The 21,109-nt window shown below is 43.1% G+C and overlaps 1 protein-coding gene across 1 annotated transcript in view; it reads right to left on the bottom strand.

Moving 5' to 3' along the window:
- Window positions 1-1,652: 1,652 nt before the first annotated feature.
- LOC129855197 (protein shisa-like-1a) overlaps window positions 1,653-21,109 on the bottom strand; it is a gene marked incomplete in the record, with an annotated part of 46,314 nt that continues 26,857 nt past the window's right edge. The window contains 3 exon segments of the mRNA XM_055922611.1: window positions 1,653-6,998; window positions 17,217-17,528; window positions 20,949-21,109. Coding sequence (XP_055778586.1) covers window position 6,998; window positions 17,217-17,528; window positions 20,949-21,109 — 474 coding nt within the window.

Genomic DNA, 21,109 nt, shown 5'->3' with positions numbered 1-21,109 from the left:
TGGATTTTCTGATCAGAGGTCAGATCCTTGAGGATTCTCAGCACTTAGTGGTAGATACAAAGGTCTAAAATTACAATAAATGGAATAGTGAATAAGGGCTGTCAGTCTTGTTTAAGGCTGAGTTCAGTTGATGGGAAAATAGGTAGGTTGGCATTTATTGCATGAATCTTGACCTGGAGGCAGCTAGGCAGAGTGGTCACTAATAGGCACAGCCACAAAGTCATAAAATCTACTTTTAAACCTAGCCCTAACCGTAACCACACTGCTAACCTTAATGCCTCACTTTAACCTTAAAATAAGACCAAAAGTGACATTTCTTATAATACAGTCAATTTGGACTTTGCAGCTGGCCCATCTAGCAGAAATCGCTCAGTTCTGCCTCCAGGGCAAGATTCATGATAATAAATGTCAAACTGTGGAAAATAGGGCTGATTGTGGAGGCAGTGCAAAGATAGCTACAATATTTATTGTTTATGCTTGGTGCTATTATAAAGATATTCATCTACACGTGAAAGTTATCTGAGTCAGGGAGACAATTTGACTAGTTTACCGAAATTCACAATCGGCTACTTCACCTCTCCTCTCTTCTACTCTTCTCCCCTTCCTCTCCCCTCTCCCCCTACCCTCTTCTCTATTCTCCATCCCCTGTGGGTGCCTCCCTCTTTGAGTGACATCTGATCACCAATGGCACTGTAATGATAATCTGATAACAGTGGGCCGGGATAGGGCCATCCAAATGGGCTTAATCACATTACATTTAGACAAATGGCATGAAATGGCAACATTAAGATCCACTTAACGTGGGCTCTGCGCCACAGAAGGGCTCTCTGCCTGCCTCAGAGAGGGCTGAGTGGGCAGGGTGGTAGATGCTAGTGATGGGACAGTCTAATGGGGTTTTGATAGATGGATGCCATCATGCCAGCAGCCAGAGTGATGCTTAGCCCTGCTCCTCTGGAACAGTGGGAGATCTAAGAAATGTTTTGTTTTTCACAGTGATGAATGGGATTAACTAGCTTACACTGTTTATTAGAAAGTCTTTGTCCCTCTGGTCTTTTTCCACAATAATGCTATCATAGCAATGAAACAGAGAGGGAGGAAGGTCTGGGAACATGTGGAAGTGATGGGGAGCAAGGCAGATGGATGTGTTTAGGAGAAGAAAAGGAAGAAAGGAAGAGAGTGAAGGACAGACTGGTGGGATGAGGAGAGGAGAGAAAATGCGTATTGAACAGAGTCGGAGGTAAAACATGGAGAATTTTGGAGAGAGAAAGCTGATTAATGAAAAAGCTGAAAATACTTTTTGCTAACAAACCTTGCCATCTCCTTGGATACTCTGGCATCTGAGACCCTTCTTCAGCTGTGGCAGACAGGATTCTAATTTAGAACAAGGTATTTAGGCGTGACATGACTGTCTGTGTCTCCGTCTGTCTGCTTCTGTCTGGCCTGTCATCTCCTGGCCTTAATGATGTCTCAGGTCCTAGTCTGGCTGCCTGGGTCGTGTGATTCACCAGGCCAGGGGTGGCAGCTACAGGCCACTGCTTTGACTCAGACAGAATGCTCTGGCCAAACACAACGTCTGAAACAAACTTTATTCAACTTTTATGTTTTGGGCTTTGAGATTCTGAGTTGAAAAAAGAGCAGCATACACACAGAAATGTTTAAACACACTGGAAAAGATACAACTTTATTTCTCCCTGGTGGAACAATACAAAGTTAACAAGTGCAGAAACAATTCAACTCATAACTCTACATTGTAGTGGATTACAAGGACAGAACGTGGTGCACGTTATCATCATCACCACCACCACACCCACAGTGAGGTACCGACAAATCACTACAAAGCTTCTTTGTACAGGTGGAGATTTACTCTACGGCAACCTCAAGCAAGCGGTACCGATACACCAAGTCTGGAACCAACAGCACCCTGAACAGCTTCTATCCCCAAGCCATAAGACTGCTAAACAGCTTCTACCCCCAAACCATCAGACTGATGAACAGCTTCTATCCCCAAGCCATAAGACTGCTAAACAGCTTCTACCCCCAAACCATCAGACTGATGAACAGCTTCTATCCCCAAGCCATAAGACTGCTAAACAGCTTCTACCCCCAAACCATCAGACTGATGAACAGCTTCTATCCCCAAGCCATAAGACTGCTAAACAGCTTCTACCCCCAAACCATCAGACTGATGAACAGCTTCTATCCCCAAGCCATAAGACTGCTAAACAGCTTCTACCCCCAAACCATCAGACTGATGAACAGCTTCTATCCCCAAGCCATAAGACTGCTAAACAGCTTCTACCCCCAAACCATCAGACTGATGAACAGCTTCTATCCCCAAGCCATAAGACTGCTAAACAGCTTCTACCCCCAAACCATCAGACTGATGAACAGCTTCTATCCCCAAGCCATAAGACTGCTAAACAGCTTCTACCCCCAAACCATCAGACTGATGAACAGCTTCTATCCCCAAGCCATAAGACTGCTAAACAGCTTCTACCCCCAAACCATCAGACTGATGAACAGCTTCTATCCCCAAGCCATAAGACTGCTAAACAGCTTCTACCCCCAAACCATCAGACTGATGAACAGCTTCTATCCCCAAGCCATAAGACTGCTAAACAGCTTCTACCCCCAAACCATCAGACTGATGAACAGCTTCTATCCCCAAGCCATAAGACTGCTAAACAGCTTCTACCCCCAAACCATCAGACTGATGAACAGCTTCTATCCCCAAGCCATAAGACTGCTAAACAGCTTCTACCCCCAAACCATCAGACTGATGAACAGCTTCTATCCCCAAGCCATAAGACTGCTAAACAGCTTCTACCCCCAAACCATCAGACTGATGAACAGCTTCTATCCCCAAGCCATAAGACTGCTAAACAGCTTCTACCCCCAAACCATCAGACTGATGAACAGCTTCTATCCCCAAGCCATAAGACTGCTAAACAGCTTCTACCCCCAAACCATCAGACTGATGAACAGCTTCTATCCCCAAGCCATAAGACTGCTAAACAGCTTCTACCCCCAAACCATCAGACTGATGAACAGCTTCTATCCCCAAGCCATAAGACTGCTAAACAGCTTCTACCCCCAAACCATCAGACTGATGAACAGCTTCTATCCCCAAGCCATAAGACTGCTAAACAGCTTCTACCCCCAAACCATCAGACTGATGAACAGCTTCTATCCCCAAGCCATAAGACTGCTAAACAGCTTCTACCCCCAAACCATCAGACTGATGAACAGCTTCTATCCCCAAGCCATAAGACTGCTAAACAGCTTCTACCCCCAAACCATCAGACTGATGAACAGCTTCTATCCCCAAGCCATAAGACTGCTAAACAGCTTCTACCCCCAAACCATCAGACTGATGAACAGCTTCTATCCCCAAGCCATAAGACTGCTAAACAGCTTCTACCCCCAAACCATCAGACTGATGAACAGCTTCTATCCCCAAGCCATAAGACTGCTAAACAGCTTCTACCCCCAAACCATCAGACTGATGAACAGCTTCTATCCCCAAGCCATAAGACTGCTAAACAGCTTCTACCCCCAAACCATCAGACTGATGAACAGCTTCTATCCCCAAGCCATAAGACTGCTAAACAGCTTCTACCCCCAAACCATCAGACTGATGAACAGCTTCTATCCCCAAGCCATAAGACTGCTAAACAGTTAGTCCTGGTAGCTATTTGGTTAATTACTTAACTATCTGCATTGATCCATTTGCACTCACTTTTTTGACTCATTACATACGTTGCTGCTACTGTTCACTATGTCACTTTATTCCTAGTTATATGTACATATCTACCTCAATTACCTCGTACCCCTGCACAGTGACTCAGTACTGGTCCTCCTTGTATATAGACAAGTTATTCTTACTCATTATGTATCTATTATTACTTTTAATATTACGTGTTTTACTTTTGTATTATTTCTCTATTTTCTTTCTCTCTGCACTGTTGGGAAAGGACCATAAGTATTTCACTGTTAGTCCACAGCTGTTGTTTACTAGACGTTTAACTGAAGTCTGTGCCCAGTGGGTTGCTAGGGAAGGGGCATTTCCCTATTTATCACGACTACATATTGTCGATGGAAAAGGAACTCCCTGCTCACAGTAGCTTTGCTTTGTTACAGCAGCACAGCACTGTGGCTCCAGAGGAGACGTGTGTTCCTAGCATATCTGATCTCTGCCATTTCCCCTGCTTTGAGCCCAATTAAATCCCCTTTGTATTGCAGCAGCTGTTTAAAAGTCCTGCTCCTCCCAGTTTCCTAGCTGCTGCCACTGCTCTCTCTCTCACTTTCTGCAGGAGGGAGGGAGGTAGGGAAGGAGGCGGCGGACGGAAGAAGGGAGCGGCGGAGAGAGAAGAGAGAGGGGGAGAGAGGGAAAGGGGGAGGGAGAGAGAGATAGGAGAGGGAGTGACAGAAAGAGAGAGGTAGTGACAGAGAGAGAGAGGTAGAGAGAGAGGGAAGAAATGAAGGAAGGAAAGAGAGGAAGATACAAAGAAATAGCTTGCCAGTCCAGTCCAACCCAATTATTTCAGTTGGTCACATCTTATCTCAGCACTAGGTACAAGTCAACTTATATCGCACTTCTTGTGTTTTAAAAATGATATATTTCTATGATTAACCATATTATGAGTACTGCACTGTTGGGAAAGAGCTCTTAAGTAAGAATGTCTCTGTATTGTGGTATCCTGTGCACGTGGAGAATAAACGTTGAAACTGGAAACATGTCAGCACAGGATACAAGTCCGCTGGAGCAACCACGCAGTTACACTGTAGCCTTTTAGTGTACGGAAGTTAACTTAAACTGACCAAATCTGAACTTTATTGCTGATTACAACAGATTATAATGTCAGCAAGGGTCATTCTTATAACAGAAATGTGTAAAATGGTTGTACAAATCCAGTGTATTTTTAGGGGCCTGCAGACTTCAGTGAACGTATGAATCCAGATAATGACAAAACAATTTTTTCAGTATTGCTCTGTTAGAATTTGGGGGATAGCTGTGCTGCTCCTCCTGCCTAGTGGCTGGCCAGGAGTGTTGGTGGTAATTCCAGTCTCTTCCAAACAGAAGTGTGTGTAGTTCTGCCATTTTTATTGGCCCCTACCAAGGACACTGCAGTGTACTGCCTGCTGCATGGTTGGTACGGTCCAGGTATTCTCTGCACGTAATGTACTGGCTGTGCAGCTGCCAGATATCCAGGTTACAGCTGCAGAATCGGGGTAGAGTGAAGAGAGACACACCCCTGTACTGCACTGTACACGCTCTTAGAAAAAAGTGATATCTAGAAGCAAAAAGGGTTCTTCGGCTGTCCCCATCGGAGAACCCTTTGAAGAACCCCTTTTGGTTCCAGGTAGAATCCTTTCTATTCCAGGTACAAACCTTTTTGGTTCGATGTAGAACCCGTTCCACAGAGGGTTCTACATGGAACCCAAAAGAGTTCTACCTGGAACCAAAAAGGGTTCTCCTATGGGGACAGCCGCAGAACCCTTTTGGAACCCTTTTCTCTACGAGCGGACCTCCTGTCTTCCTCCATCACAATCCTTCCCCCTCCCAGCCTGCTGACACAAACATATGCTTTATTCTCTCTCCCCCCTCCCAACACAACAAGGCTGTACTTTATTTATCAATCAGAAAGTACAGTATATGTCAGCAATTAGTTAAGCGCTGAGCACAGCTTTATTGCATCCCTGTGCGGTTGCTAACACCTTTCTTTTTCACTCAAGTGATTATTTTGTCTGCACTCCACTCTTGCTCATTGCTAAGCTGACAAGGTGGCTTGAAGGGGAAGACCACTGTGTTCAGTAAGGTTTTATTATGTTGACATATGTCTTTTCCATAGACTTCACCTTGTGATTAAATCTATCCTGCAGAGAGAGCCTGGGACTGCATCCCAAACGGCACCCTATTCCCCATATAGTGCATTACTTTTGACCTGAGCCCTACCAAATGTAGTGCACTATATAGGGAATAGGATGCCATTTGGGATGCAACCCTCAGATTCGATTCAGTGATTGCTCTGTGTGTGAGATGGTCTATGTTCTCATTTAGGTCAGGGCTCTCAATGCTGTACATTATTGCTGATAAGATTGGCTATTACCGGTATGGTACATTGGTGCTTATAATTTAAATGAACCAAATTAATATACATTTTTATCATTATTCCTAATGGGTCTCTTTAACTAAAGCCTGGACAGAAAAAGGACTGGACATCAGTTTGTGAAGGTTGTAGTAGAGGAAACTTCACCAACTTATGTTTAATTTAAAAAATAATAAGATCACAAAATACACACAAAGGCCTTTTCTGAAGACAGGCTGACACTGTAGAATAGAGATATCTCTCGAGTCAGGTGAGTCACTTGTCGCTGAAGCAAAATAGTGTTGTCTTCAAGATGCTCAGCGTCAACCTCCATGGTGAATCGTCTAGGATGTTTACCACTCATAGAAAGTCCCTGACTAGTTTACTTTAAACGAATCCCCAATAGATACAGTACTCCCACAACTTCTTCTGACTACTACTGAACTTAACCCCACACAGCAACCAAGTGCAATCAACACTCAAACACACAAATCAAACAAAGCCCCCTCTTCTGTAACATCATTTTATCCAGTTCATTTCAAGTCTCCATTGGTTTCTTATTAGAACAGTCCCCGCCCATGCAGGGGTATACATGGTCAGTTTCAGTGCCTGTGGCCTGTTCCTTAGCAGTGTTTGGGTAGCAGCAGCTCCATCCACCTGGACCTTCTGTCGTAGTCTAGACGTTTCGTCATACTCTATCCTCCATAGCCCTGTGTGTAGGAGCTCAGAGGAATGGAGGTGAGCAGGAACTGCTAGCTAGCCACTAGCTTCCGTAGGGCCAGCCACCCTGTGGTACGTTACTGTGTCAATATTCCAGCCAGACAGAGACAGGTGTCTGAGCCGTGCTATCCTCTGCCCGGCGTCGCTGCTCTCTACTCTTCTACTCATTCATCCTCTTGCAGCTTCACTCTGAATGGAAAAAAAGACAGTGATACACTATTAAAACCCTTATAACGATGGTATTGACAGTACAACCAACTAAATGAATTAGACATATGCTGTATACTCTAGTTTCAGCGTTCTCCTCTGTTGTATGTTTGCATTGAACAAGGCCAGTTATTATTGTTGTTATCTTTTTTAAATTACAATGGAGTGAACAATAAAAGCAACAACCATTCCTCTCCATGGTGCTTCCTCTCTACCTGGCTGTTTTTAGTTTTTTTAACAATATATTTATTACATTTTTTTTTACAATTTAACAATCATTAGCCCCCCCTCTGGTCCTCCCCTTCCTCCTCTGAAGAGCCTCCACTGACACACACACACACACACACACACACACACACACACACACACACACACACACACACACACACACACACACACACACACACACACACACACACACACACACACACACACACACACACCGCAGACTTCACTTGATTTAATTTATTTACTACCCAAACGTTTCCACGCAAACCCATTCAACTGCAGTTGTGGTTCAAAGATACCATGTGAATATGCAGGAAATAGACACACGCTTTGGAGACAAAAGAAATGACATGAAAGCTTTTTGAAGCGCCCAAAGCTTATTTCTGGAGAGAATCTGGCATTAGTAAGTGGTATCTTTATCAGATTATTATGTCACACTGCTCAGGTAGTCTGGCAAGCAGATGACTGCTGTTAGTGTGTATGTTGCCGTATGGTCAAGTTTGGTCAAAGCAATGTACCTACCATACATTGACCATCTGATGAATCAGAAACCAGACTGCCAGGCGATAGACTTGCTGATATGATACACTACATGACAAAAGTATGTGGACACCTGCCCGTCAAATATCTCATTCCAGAAACATGGGCATTAATATGGAGTTGGTTCCCCCCTTTGCTGCTATAAAAGCTTCCACTCTTCTGGGAAGGCTTTCCACTAGATGTTGGAACATTGCTGCGGTGACTTGCCTCCACTTCAGCCACAAGAGCATTAGAGAGGTCGGGCACTGATGTTGGGCGATTAGGCCTGGCTCGCAGTCGGCGTTCCAATTCAACCCAAAGGTGTGCGATGGGGTTGAGGTCAGAGCTCTGTGCAGGCGAGTCAAGTTCTTCCACGCCAATCTCTACAAAACTTTTCTGTATGGACCTCACTTTGTGCATGGGGGCATTGTCATGTTGAAACAGGAAAGGGCCTACTCCAAACTATTGCAACAAAGTTGAAAGCACAGATTCTTCTAGAATATGAGTGTATGCTGTAGCGTTAAGATTTCCCTTAACGCTACAGCACTAAGGGGCCTAGCCCGAACCATGAAAAACAGCCCCAGACCATTATTCCTCCTCCACCCAACGTTACGGATGGCACGATGCATTCGGGCAGGTAGCGATCTCCTGGCATCTGCCAAACCCAGATTTGTTGGCCTGCCAGATGGTGAAGCGTGATTCATCATTCCAGAGAACGCGTTTCAAATGCTCCAGAGCCCAATGGCGGCTAAATTTACACCACTCCACTGACACTTGGCATTGCACATGATGATCTTAGGCTTGTGTGTGGCTGCTCGGCCATGGAAACCCATTTCATGAAGCTCCTGATGAACAGTTCTTGTGCTGACGTTGCTTCCAGAGGCAGTTTGGAACTCAGTAGGGAGTTTTGCAACCGAGGACAGACGACTGTGAGCTTGTGTGGCCTCCCACTTCGCGGCTGAGCCGTTGTTGCTCCTAGATGTTTCCACTTCACAATAACAGCACTTACAGTTGACCGGGGCAGCTCTAGCAGGGCAGACATTTGATGAACTGACTTGTTGGAAAGGTGGGATCCTATGACGGTGCCACGTTGAAAGTCACTGAGCTCTTCAGTGCAGGACATTCTACTGCCAATGTTTGTCTATGGAGAATGCATAACTGTGTGCTTGATTTTATAAACCTGTCAGCAATGGGTGTAGCTGAAATAGCCAAATCCACAATTATTTTAGGGGTGTCCACATACTTTTGTGTATCTTAGCCACAGAGACCTGACTGGAAATGGCTGTCAGGTGACGGTCAGGCAGACGGCTCAGCTCTGAGTCAGGGCCTATGACTGTGGTGACAGATGCCACCTCGTTTGGTCGACTCTGCTATAGATGACCCTAGCTGGCCTGGTGAGGCAGCCTGGCATGCAGGCAGGCATCACCCAGGAGGTGGGTGGTCCATATGGCACCGGGCCTGGTTGCTGTGATCCGATGCCAAATGTTCTGGTGATAATCACCATGGAGATAGAGCTTCATCTCTCACTATGGTTAACATGCATTAATATGATATGAAATGCTGCTGGCTGCCTATTCAGTTTTCACACTGGCGATGCTACAGTAGTTTGCATTTCCTGCTGTACAGGAAAATTCTCAGCAACTAAAGAGTGATCAAATTAAGATCCTACATCTGTACACACCAAGCCCTGAGCAGCTTGATCGTCGCTCAAATACTGTATTATAAAGCCTAAAACCTAGTATCTGACCTAAATGATATTGCAGTTCAGCTATTTTTTATGATGCTCTGAGGCATCATACTAAGTTAGTATCAGTATGGGAACATGAGGAATCCAAAGAGCAGCACTAATCATAGAGAAGGGAAGGCTCAATCTGCCAACATCCCAAAACTGAATCCAGGACCTCTCTCTGGTAAGGGGTCCATCACACATGTGCGATCCAATGGTATCAAGAGAGTTAAGGGTTATCACCCCACCCCTGGGCACTCTCTATGAATTTGAAAGTGGTTAAATTTCTCCAGCCCCATCCCTTAGCTTTTTATAAAAACCGGGGCAGAGAAAACACTTTATTATTGTTTCAACTGCTGATTGACCCTTTAATGTAGTGAGTTTGAAATGATTGGTGTATGTTCATTTTAAAGTGATTCAAATGCATTAAAATGTTAATGACGGTAGTATGATAAACTAAAGAAAATATACTTTTTTTCAAGTTTTTGACATTTTTATGTTTACTTTTTGAAAATACTAATATTAATGGCCCAAAATACAAACAAATATAAATACTGACAGGTAGATGCAAAAATGTAATTTCAGCATGTGGTGCTTGGCCTTAATATGACCAGACATTCTAACCAGATCTGAGACATTGTACAGATGTAGGATCTTAATTTAAGACAGTTTGCTGTAGCAGAAAAATAATCCTACAGCAACAGCAAATGTGAATTATTATTGGCATTATAATGAATGGACATTTTTGTAGGGGTTGACCCTTTTTTTGTAAGGGGAAATCAAGTCAAATTTCTAAATGGAAATTACAAACGTCAGAAGCGTTTTCAAACCTAAAATACACTGCAAGTATTACATTTCCTGAAAGTTATCCTGCAACAGGGTGATCAAATTAAGATCCTACATCTGTAACTGTCAGGAGGAGATCCTGTTTCATTATTGAGCTCTGAGTGTTTTTTATTTGCGCTGTGCTGGGAGCTTCCAGGAACAGCTGTGTGTGTTTACTGCTGTGTAAAGGCTTGCTACAGGGCCCCAGTGGACCACAAAGTCAAAAATATATCAGTTATGTGGCCATGTGCTCATGTGCTCTCCATGCACAAATTGTCAAAGAAAGCATGCTAAAGCCTGGGATCTTTTTCCTGTTATGAGCCAATATAGTCCACAGCTTCTTATCAATCATGGCATACTTGATACTGTCATGATCCCACTGTGCATATTATTTGTTCCACTTAACCATCGGGGACTTGTTGTCTGTTATCTATATTGGACCAATCGGTTCCTGTAAATACATGACTGTGCATGAATAACTGATTGTGCTTTCTGCTCATCCATGCATTGCGACTCTTCCTTTTAGCTAGAGCATACAGTACCTGGTTAAACATTCTGTATTTGTTTAGGCTGACTTCAATACCTGAACAGCAGAATTTTTATAAATCTATCCATGGAGAGAAAGTAATATCAGATTCCCAGACCGCCTACGCTGAGCCAATAACAGATTTAAGTCTGTGCACACATAACAGCCTTCTCAAGTAGAATCCCAGCTAGACAATTTGGTTCCTTAGAAGTTGTAGGAACGTACATTTTTGGTTTCCATTGGTTCTGGGAACGAAGCCATAAGTTTCCTGACTGAACGTTTTTTTTTTAACTTTCTGAGAAGCGGAGTGAACATTTTGCCTGTTCTAGTAACGTTAATCTTTAGGTTGCAGGGAGGTTCTGAGAACATTTTACTATGGTTCCCTGAAAGTGTTCCTGGGAGGTTTTATTAACGTTCTGAGAATGGAAATTCTAGGTTATTTGAAGGTAATTAAATAACCTTCTCAGAATATGTTTCAGAAAGACTTAGTAAAGTCAGTAAGATTTAAACCAATGCTCTTCTGTTCTCTATCCATGGAATTAGTCCACTGCGCCCACAGGATGGAGCGAGCATGCAATCTTTTTTTAAACTCATACAAAGCTGTTAATTTTTGTCTATTCAAACAGACCCAGTTTCAAAGGAAACAAGCACTCAATAAGATCACACACTTAACAAGATAGAGGATAGAGATAGTTTTGTTGGGACTGAAAACGGAATGTATATGTTTTTAAATAACATTCTTAGAACTTTATTTGAACATTACTAATGTTTTCTTGTGGTTTTTGTGGAAAGTTTTCTTAATTTTCTGAGAACTTGACTTTAAATAGAACCATGAGAAAACCTGTAGAAAAACGTTATGCTGAAGTACTGAAATTCCCACAGAACATTGTTTCTTAATACTCTCTGAATGTTCTGAGATCATGACTTTAAATAGAACCATGAGGAAACCTGTAGAAAATGATGTAAGTTATGTATGTTGCGTTATGTACTGAAATTCCCACCTAAGAAACATGGTTCTCAGAACGTTATGTGCTAGCTGGGTATCCTGCACCATTCCCAGAACGTTGTGGGAAGGTTGTATGCAAAATAACCATACGACCACCATGCTCTCACCAAGCTCTAAGAAACATATAGTTCTCACAGCGTTATCTGCTAGCTGGGATTATGGTAAACAGTGTTCCCACACATGAACCTGCCATGCTGCAATTCCTCCCCACAAAGAAATAGATGCAGGGAAATGATCTGATACTTTTGCGGAAGTGTTGTTGTGGCAGGTAGCCTAGTGGTTAGAGCATTGGCCCAGTAACCGGAAGGTTGCAAGATCAAATCCCTGAGCTGATAAGGTAAAAATCTGTCGTTCTACCCCTGAACAAGGCAGTTAACCCACTGTTCGTCATTGAAAATAAGATTGTGCTTTTAACCGATCTGCCTAGTTAAATAAAGGTAAAAAAAAAAATGGTTGTAGATTATGCTTCAGTTTGGTGACCTTTGACCCCTATTTCTGTTGGTTTACATCCGACAAACAAACAGATGTTCCTCTAAGTATGAATCTAATTCTCAGCCATTACCCATCATACTCCCTGTCGCTGGGGTTACGGGTCTATCGCTTGCAACTTAACTCAAGACCATCTGATGATGATGCATTGTTTGTGTATTTATTTGGGCAACACACTTTGGATCCTATTCAGTCACAACCGATTACAGAATTTGCAGTGTAAGACAATAAGAATGTTATTTTCATCTCATACCAGAAAAACAGCTTGTAATTGAACAGAGCCTTTAGCCTCAGTATCATCTCAATGTTTGTATCATTTGGAAGAAAACATGATTTGTTATTCATAACTTGTACACATTATGAAAATGTCATACAAATGAATACTTTTCTGAAAGCACTCGCTTTGAACTTCCTAAGCCAAACTCAGCTTACTCTATACAATACAATTTTTTGTCAAATATTACATCTTTATTTTCAGAACAAGATCATACTATTACATCCATAACAACCTGACGGAGTCATAATGCATAATGCAAAGTCTTCACTACCAATCATCTATTACTACAGCATGTATTACCATCAGTTAGCCTATGGATGCTACCTTCCTATAGGCCTACTTTGTCTTTTATCCACAATGTGAATCTTGACCCAACCTGATCCATTTTCAAAGACCCTATGTTCTGTGTGAAGCTGGCCTGTTTCCAGTAGGAGTCAAGTATCCCTGACTGAGGCTGATGAGGCGTCTCAGACTGAACTGACTGCTCTCTCTAACAAGGTGCCTCTGTGGACATGTCTGGTGGCACAGGTGCTTGACCAGTATTGTCACAGCAAAATAGTCATGCAGCAACAGGGTTTGAACATTTAGTCAATATTGTTGCTTGATCGGTGGTTAGGCTTTTAGCTGGCCAAAATGAGGCTACATGCAATGTACTGTTAATTTAACCATGTGCTAGTGCAGGTTCTCAGGGAATTTCTGTAAATAATTAAGCTAATCTTATTCTAAGAAAATAAGAGTGGTACAGAAATGAACATTAAATTATCTGGCAACAGCTCTTGTGGACATTCCTGCAGTCACCATGCCAATTGCACGCTCCCTCAAAACTTGAGACATCTGTGGCATTGTGTTGTGTGGCACTTTTTAGAGTGGCCTTTTATTGTCCAAAGCACAAGGTACACCTGTGTAATGATCATGTTGTTTACACATGCTATTTAATCATCTTCTTGATATGCCACACCTGTCAGGTGGATGGATTATCTTGGCAAATGAGAAATGCTCACTAACAGGGATGTAAACAAATTTGTGCACACCATTTGAAAGAAATAAGCTTTTTGTGCGTATGGAACATTTCTAGGATCTTTTATTTCAGCTCATGAAACATGGGACCAACACTTTACATGTTGCATTTATATTTTGTTCAGTATAATTAGGCATATATTCATCAATAGGACAGGCTCTATGGACAGGTGTTCCTATGAACATGTCCCACTGGTAGTTACTAGGAATGTGTTCACCGCTAGGACAGATTCTGTCTCAGCTCTTCTGTCTGTGTCAGAACCCTGACTCTGACGGTCTGGCACGGCCAACAAACCCATTTGTCATATCTCTGCTCTCATTAAGTTATCATAGACAGTCAGAGAGATGGCTTGGCCAGAGGACTGGTGTCTGTCTGTCTGCCGTTCTGGCTGTCCGGCTGTCTGGCTCGTAGTGAGAGCTCTGTGTTTTGAGTACAAGCCAGCTCCTCGACACCAAGAGAATGTCTGAGACAGAGATTGATCCAATGAAGATTGAGGTTGTTCTGACTAATATTCTGACTGTGTTGATCCAATCCTTTGATGAAGATTGAGTTTGTTCTGATTAACAGAACTTTTTTTTTGATTGAGGTTATTCTTCCAGTTGTTCTTTGAATTCCTTGAAGACAGATATACAGTGCATTCGAGAAGTATTCAGACCCCTTGACTTTTTCCACATTTTGTTATGTTACAGCCTTATTCTAAAATTGATAAAATATTATTTTCCTTCATCAATCTACACACAATATCCCACAATGACAAAGTGAAAACAGGTGTTTAGAAATTTTTGCAAATTTATATATATATAAAAAAATATAAATACCTTATTTAAATAAGAATGAGAATAAATAAGAATCATCCTTGAGATGTTTCTATAACTTGATTGGAGTCCACCTGTGGTAAATTCAATTGATTGGACATGATTTGGAAAGGCACACACCTGTCTATATAAGGTCCCACAGATGACAGTGCATTTCAGAACAAAAACCAAGCCATGAGGTCGAAGGAATTGTCCGTAGAGCTCCAATTGTGTTGAGGCACAATGTTACCAAAACATTCCTGCAGCATTGGAACCACCAAGACTCTTCCTAGAGCTGGCCGCCTGGCCAAACTCAGCAATCGGGGGAGAAGGGCCTTGGTCAGGGAGGTGACCAAGAACCTGATGGTCACTCTGACAGAGCTCCAGAGTTCCTCTGTGGAGAAGGGAGAACCTTCCAGTAGAACAACCACTCTCTTCAGCACTCCACCGTCAGGTCTTTATGATAGTGTCCAGACAGATGCCACTCCTCAGTAAAAGGCACATGGAGTTTGTCAAAGGTACCTAAACGACTCTCGGACCATGAGAAACAAGATTCTCTGGTCTGATGAAGCCAAGATTGAACTCTTTGGCCTGAATGCCAAGCATCACGTCTGGAGAAAACCTTGCACCACCCCTACGGTGAAGCATGGTGGTGGCAGCATCATTCTGTGGGGATGTTTTTCAGCGGCAGGGACTGGGAGACTAGTCAGGATCAAGGGAAAGATGAACGGAGCAAAGTACAGAGAGATCCTTGATGAAAATCTGCTCCAGAGCGCTCAGGACCTCAGACTGGGGCGAAGGTTCACCTTCCAACAGGACAATGACCCTAAGCACACAGCCAAGACAACGCAGGAGTAGCTTCAGGACAAGTCTCTGAATGTTACCGAGTGGCCCAGACAGACCCCGGACTTTAAATCAACCTAATATCTGGAGAGACCTGAAAATAGCTGTGCAGCGACACTCCTCTTCCAACCCGACAGAGCTTGAGTGTAACGGTCCTGACCAGTTTTATGTTGTTTTTGTATGTGTAATTGGTCAGGGCGTTAGTTTTGGGTGGGCAGTCTATGTTATCTGTTTCTATGTTGGTTTTGGTTGCCTGGTATGGCTCTTAATTAGAGGTAGGTGTTTTTGCTTTGTCATTATGGGGTATTGTGATTAGGACTTATTATTTTTTAATCCATTTTAGAATAAGGCTGTAACATAACAAAATGTGGAAAAAGTAAAGGGGTCTGAATACTTTCCAAATGCACTGTATTTGTGGGTCGAGGCTGGATGTGTGTCTCCAAGATACCATTGGTTGTCTCTCACTTTCCTCCTCTAAGTGGTGACTGAAGGAGCATGTTGAGACATAATATGGTATAGAGTAGGTGACTGCATGTGTGTGTGGGAAGAGGTGACACAAGTGAGTATGTGTGTGTGTGTGTAAGGTGAGGGCATGAGAGTGTGGCGAGGCTCAGTGTTTCTGATTCCCATCATCCTACGAAGCGTTTGGGGGCAATCAAAACGAAGTTTATTGGTCTCTTACACAGTTTAGCAGATGTTGTAGAGGGTGCAGCAAAATGCTGATGTTACTAGCTCTGAACAATGCAGTAAAATGTCAACTGTACACAATAATAGAAAATTATACAAATCAAGAAATGTCGGAACGAATCCAATTAACAACCAAATAGCACTGTAACAGTAATGAAATGGTAAATAATATTTGTGTCATTTTCGACCACTGCCATTTCTCACATAATTCATTTTGCTGACACAAACAGATCCCTCCTTGTCTAGCGTATTTAGTTTAGTCAAGATATGGAAAGTTTACAGACAAATTAGCTGTTCCCATCAGGCCTGTTGTGAAATTTTTTATCCAACATGTAGGCTACTTTACTTGCATAAAACGGTTGGATGGAAACCTGGTTACAAACATGAAGTTTGTTAACAATTCCAAGAGGCATGAGGGGAAAATTCTACCTTATCCCGTCCTACAGCCTAGGCTATTTTCCTATGCAGTCCAAATCCCACTTATACCCAAAATCCTGACTCCTGTCTCACATGAACATTCCTAACTTTATTCTGTAATCCATAGGTTGCATTGTCAAAACACATCTCTCGCCTATGCATGTCAAGATACCTCTGTAACATTTCCCTGCTACTCTGCGCGGTCTCATACTTGCTTAGAGCTTCAGTAGAGAATGTGTGATCAACAAATGGTATGAGAGTTTTTAAAACTGAGTTGGTATTTAAACTATTTCCACTCCCCGTTATTCATTAGCTGATCTGCTATCTGTATAGAAGAGGGGAGATATTCTGTCATTCGTTGAAGGAGGTTATCTAGCAAGCTTAGCAACTTTGGTCATTTGGCTTTTGTTATACAGTTACAAAGTGTTTATGATTCGACAACATTTTGTGTGTCCTGGAGCGCTCTCTGTGTTTTAAACGCTTCAAATGCTCCCGGGACTCTAGGGATAAATCTGAATTATTCCCGGTATTGAAACTTGGTCTATGCTGGAGATGCCAAATCTCTTCTTAGGGAGAAATATTGTGCTGATGGTTTGCTATGGTAACTTTCACTTAGCAACATTGTAACATTCAACGAGACAGAGAGCAAGACAACGTGAGGTGATGAACCCTGAGGGAGAATGTGCTAGGCTCCCTTGTGCTTTCTGCTGTATATAATTAAATCATGAGCACCAAATGGCATTTGAAAGTGTTACTTTCCTGATCCTGACAACTCTATACAAGTCCATACTGTATAATGCACAATGAGTCTGAATGGACATCCACTGTGTGCCGGGGTGACTCACCAGACGGTCGGTGTGTGGTAGGGGAGGAGCGTGGGGCTCTGGCCCTCGCCTCGGAGGCTGTGTCTGGGGTGGTGGTGGCTGAGGGCCATGGGGTGACCCTGGGCCTGGTTCTGGATCTCACTCTCCTCTCCTGGGACCGGCCGGTGCCACTGGCTCCTAGCCTTCTTCAGCCAGCGCCCTCCCAGACCCCACTTCTCCAGGTAAACCCGACACAGCTCATAGTTCATGGCCGAGTAGTAGAGGAAGTCCAGGGCTAGCAGCACCATGACGAAGAAGCCATAGATCCACACTCCTACCAGGGCTGTGTAGTTACTGTAGAAAACAGATAGGTGAAGAGAGAGACGGAGTGAGAATGGCGTGAAATATAATTCAAAATATTTTTATGTAGCATTTCAAGCATATTTTTTTGTAAGTTGATATTACGGTAAAGGAAGTGCTTTACTGAGATGTAAAGGGGACTCTCATAGCCTATCCATTTTAATAACTTCATCGCTCTTCAATATTTTGTCCCAGTTTTCAACACCAACACATTTAATGTATTTCACGCCATAAGGATTTATGTGGTGCTTTAAACCATTTGCGGAATTCACTCTCCAATCCATAAATCGCTGCAAGGTAAAAATGAGTGCAAATAGTTTCCAATTACACTCTACCTCCACGAACAGCGTTATGAATGAGACTTGTAATAAATGTCTCGAGGATGTGTTAGTAAGATGATGATTTTATGGAGCAGAGCTGTGCATTAGAAATGGGACTACCCAGGAAGATACTACCCATTCCTATTACAATGCAAAACTCCAAAGTCGACTTCAAATGATCATTCTGACCAAGAAAGACAGATGAGAGAGGATATTACGGCCAAAGTGAGGTTTATCATATGGAGGGAACACCAAAGCTTGATCATTAGTTGATTATTATCAGCTGTGTAGTGCTAGGGTAAAAACCAAAACGTGCACCCCTTGGGGTCCCGAAGTCCGAGTTTGGGAAACCCTGGTCTAATGCATAACATGCTGACCAAATAGCTCCTTGGATGGTGTTGTAGATATTTCACAACACCAGGAATAATAACCCCACCATGGTCACTAGCTTTGCAACTGCACTCAAACAAACCCAAATAAAAGCCCTATTTACCTTGTCTCACTTCCCTCGCCGGGCCTGTGTGACATATAGCTGACTGTTTGCATAGCTTAGCAGTCTATGGTGATGTGTAAATCTGTCTGTTTAAGAGCAGTGGGGCCATTCAGGAGTGTATTTAAGTGAACCTAGAGTAAGCAAAGGGGACTGTTTGGACAGCTGTCTGTGTGGAGAGATTGATGAGAGCAGACTCACCACACAGCAACAACAAATGTTAGCCAAAGTTAAACAAGGCAAATTTCCTAATGCATACACATGAAGTCATCACCTGCTAATACCAGTACATGGTCCAATCATAAGCTACGATAATAGAATAACTCATGCTCCTAACAGTAGACAGAACGCTCAGAGTCTCAGACCCAGAGCTATTGCCAGTTTAACCTGGGGCCAGTGGTAAATATCACCACTTCAGCTGTGCAGTCCAGAGCGGAGGAGGATGAAATGGCCTCCCATTATGTTATCAGCCACTAGATGAAATATCCTGACCTGCCAGAGGGGCTGTGTAACTGGCCATAGAGAGCACCCGCTGAGAGGGTATTAGAGGAGAGAAAGAAAGAGTGCGCGAGAGAGAGCACTCTATGTTTCTGTTTGTCAGGGAGTACTTTTACTGAGCTCCTTCCCAGTCTGGGAGGTCATTCCTCCCTGTCTGTTCTCTTACTGAGCTCCTTCACACTCTGGGAGGTCATTCCTGCCTGTCTGTTCTCTTACTGAGCTCCTTCACACTCTGGGAGGTCATTCCTGCCTGTCTGTTCTCTTACTGAGCTCCTTCACACTCTGGGAGGTCATTCCTGCCTGTCTGTTCTCTTACTGAGCTCCTTCACACTCTGGGAGGTCATTCCTCCCTGTCTGTTCTCTTACTGAGCTTCTTCCCAGTCTGGGAGGTCATTCCTCCCGGTCTGTTCTCTTACTGAGCTCCTTCCCAGTCTGGGAGGTCATTCCTGCCTGTCTGTTCTCTTACTGATCTCTTCTCTTACTGATCTCTTCTCTTACTGATCTCTTCTCTTACTGATCTCTAACCGGAGCTGTTGGCTACATAGAGTAAGATTTCTATTTAAGTCTGTCATAGTACGGTGTAGTATAGTGTAGTGCAGTGTAGTAGTGTAGTGCATTGCAGTGTAGTCAAATCAAATGTAATGTGTCACATGCGCCAAATACAACGGCTGTAGACTTTACTGTGAAACGCTTGCTTACGAGCCCTTCCCAACAATGCAGTTAAAAATAATAATAAAAAGAAAAATTGTAATACAAGAGGAATAAAGTACACAATAATGAAGCTATGTTCAGGGAGTACCAGTACCAGATCAATGTGCAGGGGTATGAAGTATTTGAGGTAGATTTGCACTTGGAGGCAGGGTAATGTACCTAGGCATCAGGATAGATTATAATAAGAGTAAAATAAAGAACAGAGTAGCAGCCGCAGCAAATGATCAGTGTAAAAGTGTGTAAGTATGTGTGTGTGTGTGTGTGTGTGTGTGTGTGTGTGTGTGTGTGTGTGTGTGTGTGTGTGTGTGTGTGTGTGTGTGTGTGTGTGTGTGTGTGTGTGTGTGTGTGTGTGTGTGTGTGTGTGAGTGGAGGCTCTTCAGAGGAGGAAGGGGAGGACCAGAGGGGGGGCTAATGATTGTTAAATTGTGTGTATATGTGTGTGTGTGAGAGTGAGCGTGTATATAGTGTGTGTAATGAATATAGTATTGTGAGTGTGCATAGAGTCAGTGCAAGATAGAGTCAGTGCAGATAGTCTGGCTAACCATGTAATTAACTATTTAGCATTCTTATGGCTATTTAGCAGTCTTATGGCTTGGGGATAGATGCAGTCTCGGAGTCTGTTGGTCCGAGAGCCGATGATCCGGTACCGTTTGCCGGACGGTAGCAGAGTGAACAGTCTATGGCTTGGGTGGCTGGAGCAATTTTTCACAACTGTGCAGGTGTGTGTGGACCATGTTAAGTCCTTAGTGATGTGGACATCAAGGAACTTGAAGCCCTCGACCCGCTCCACTACAGCCCTGTCGATGTGGATGGAGGCCTGGTCTCTACTCTTTCTCCTGTAGTCCACAATCAGCTTCTTGGTCTTACCGACATTTGTAGTGTAGTGCAGTATTATAGTATACTATAAAATATTATACTATAGTACAGTATAGTAAGATACAGTACACTAAAGCACTTTATTAAACTTTGCTGAGAGATGGCATCAGCAGGCAGCCCACCCAATCACTCAGTAACAAAGCATCAGCTCTTCACTGCTGTGGTTCTGATTCTCTCTGTAGGTGTAGATCAATGTCAATGTGCCCTTTGAGCATCAGTCAAATGGTGTCAATGAGTGGGATATTGTCAAGGGAGCTAACAACTTATCAATCACTAACATTTAAAGGCCAGGGCTTTTTTCTCTGTGGAAATGTCTCAATTGTGAGTGAGAAGCTAATGGCTGTTTCCTTGCGGATAACTTTTTCTATGTTCTTAAGGTATCCGCTCGACCTAATGTAAGTAGCCTAGCATTTTATAATAACAGTACACTGTGTAATAGAATCAAAATAATTAGCATACTAACAGACAAGGAACAGTACCACTCCATATATACACTGCCAAAACCTGAATTGGACTCACTTGTGTTTGAAGCCGTCTGTGGTGGTGGTGAGGTTGACCTGCATGACCGTCTGGAACTCAGTCTCCTTACAGCAGTACTTGAAGGCTGTGTTGTTGTGGTGACAGCAGAACATGTAGGTCTTGTTGTCAGAGAGACGAGGGCAGTGGAAACCAAAGTGGTA

The sequence above is a fragment of the Salvelinus fontinalis genome, chromosome 5, assembly GCF_029448725.1.
Source record: "Salvelinus fontinalis isolate EN_2023a chromosome 5, ASM2944872v1, whole genome shotgun sequence".
NCBI classification, from domain to species: domain Eukaryota; kingdom Metazoa; phylum Chordata; class Actinopteri; order Salmoniformes; family Salmonidae; genus Salvelinus; species Salvelinus fontinalis.
The sequence above is the reverse complement of the archived record's forward strand: the minus strand, read 5'-3'. Positions and strand labels throughout refer to the sequence as shown.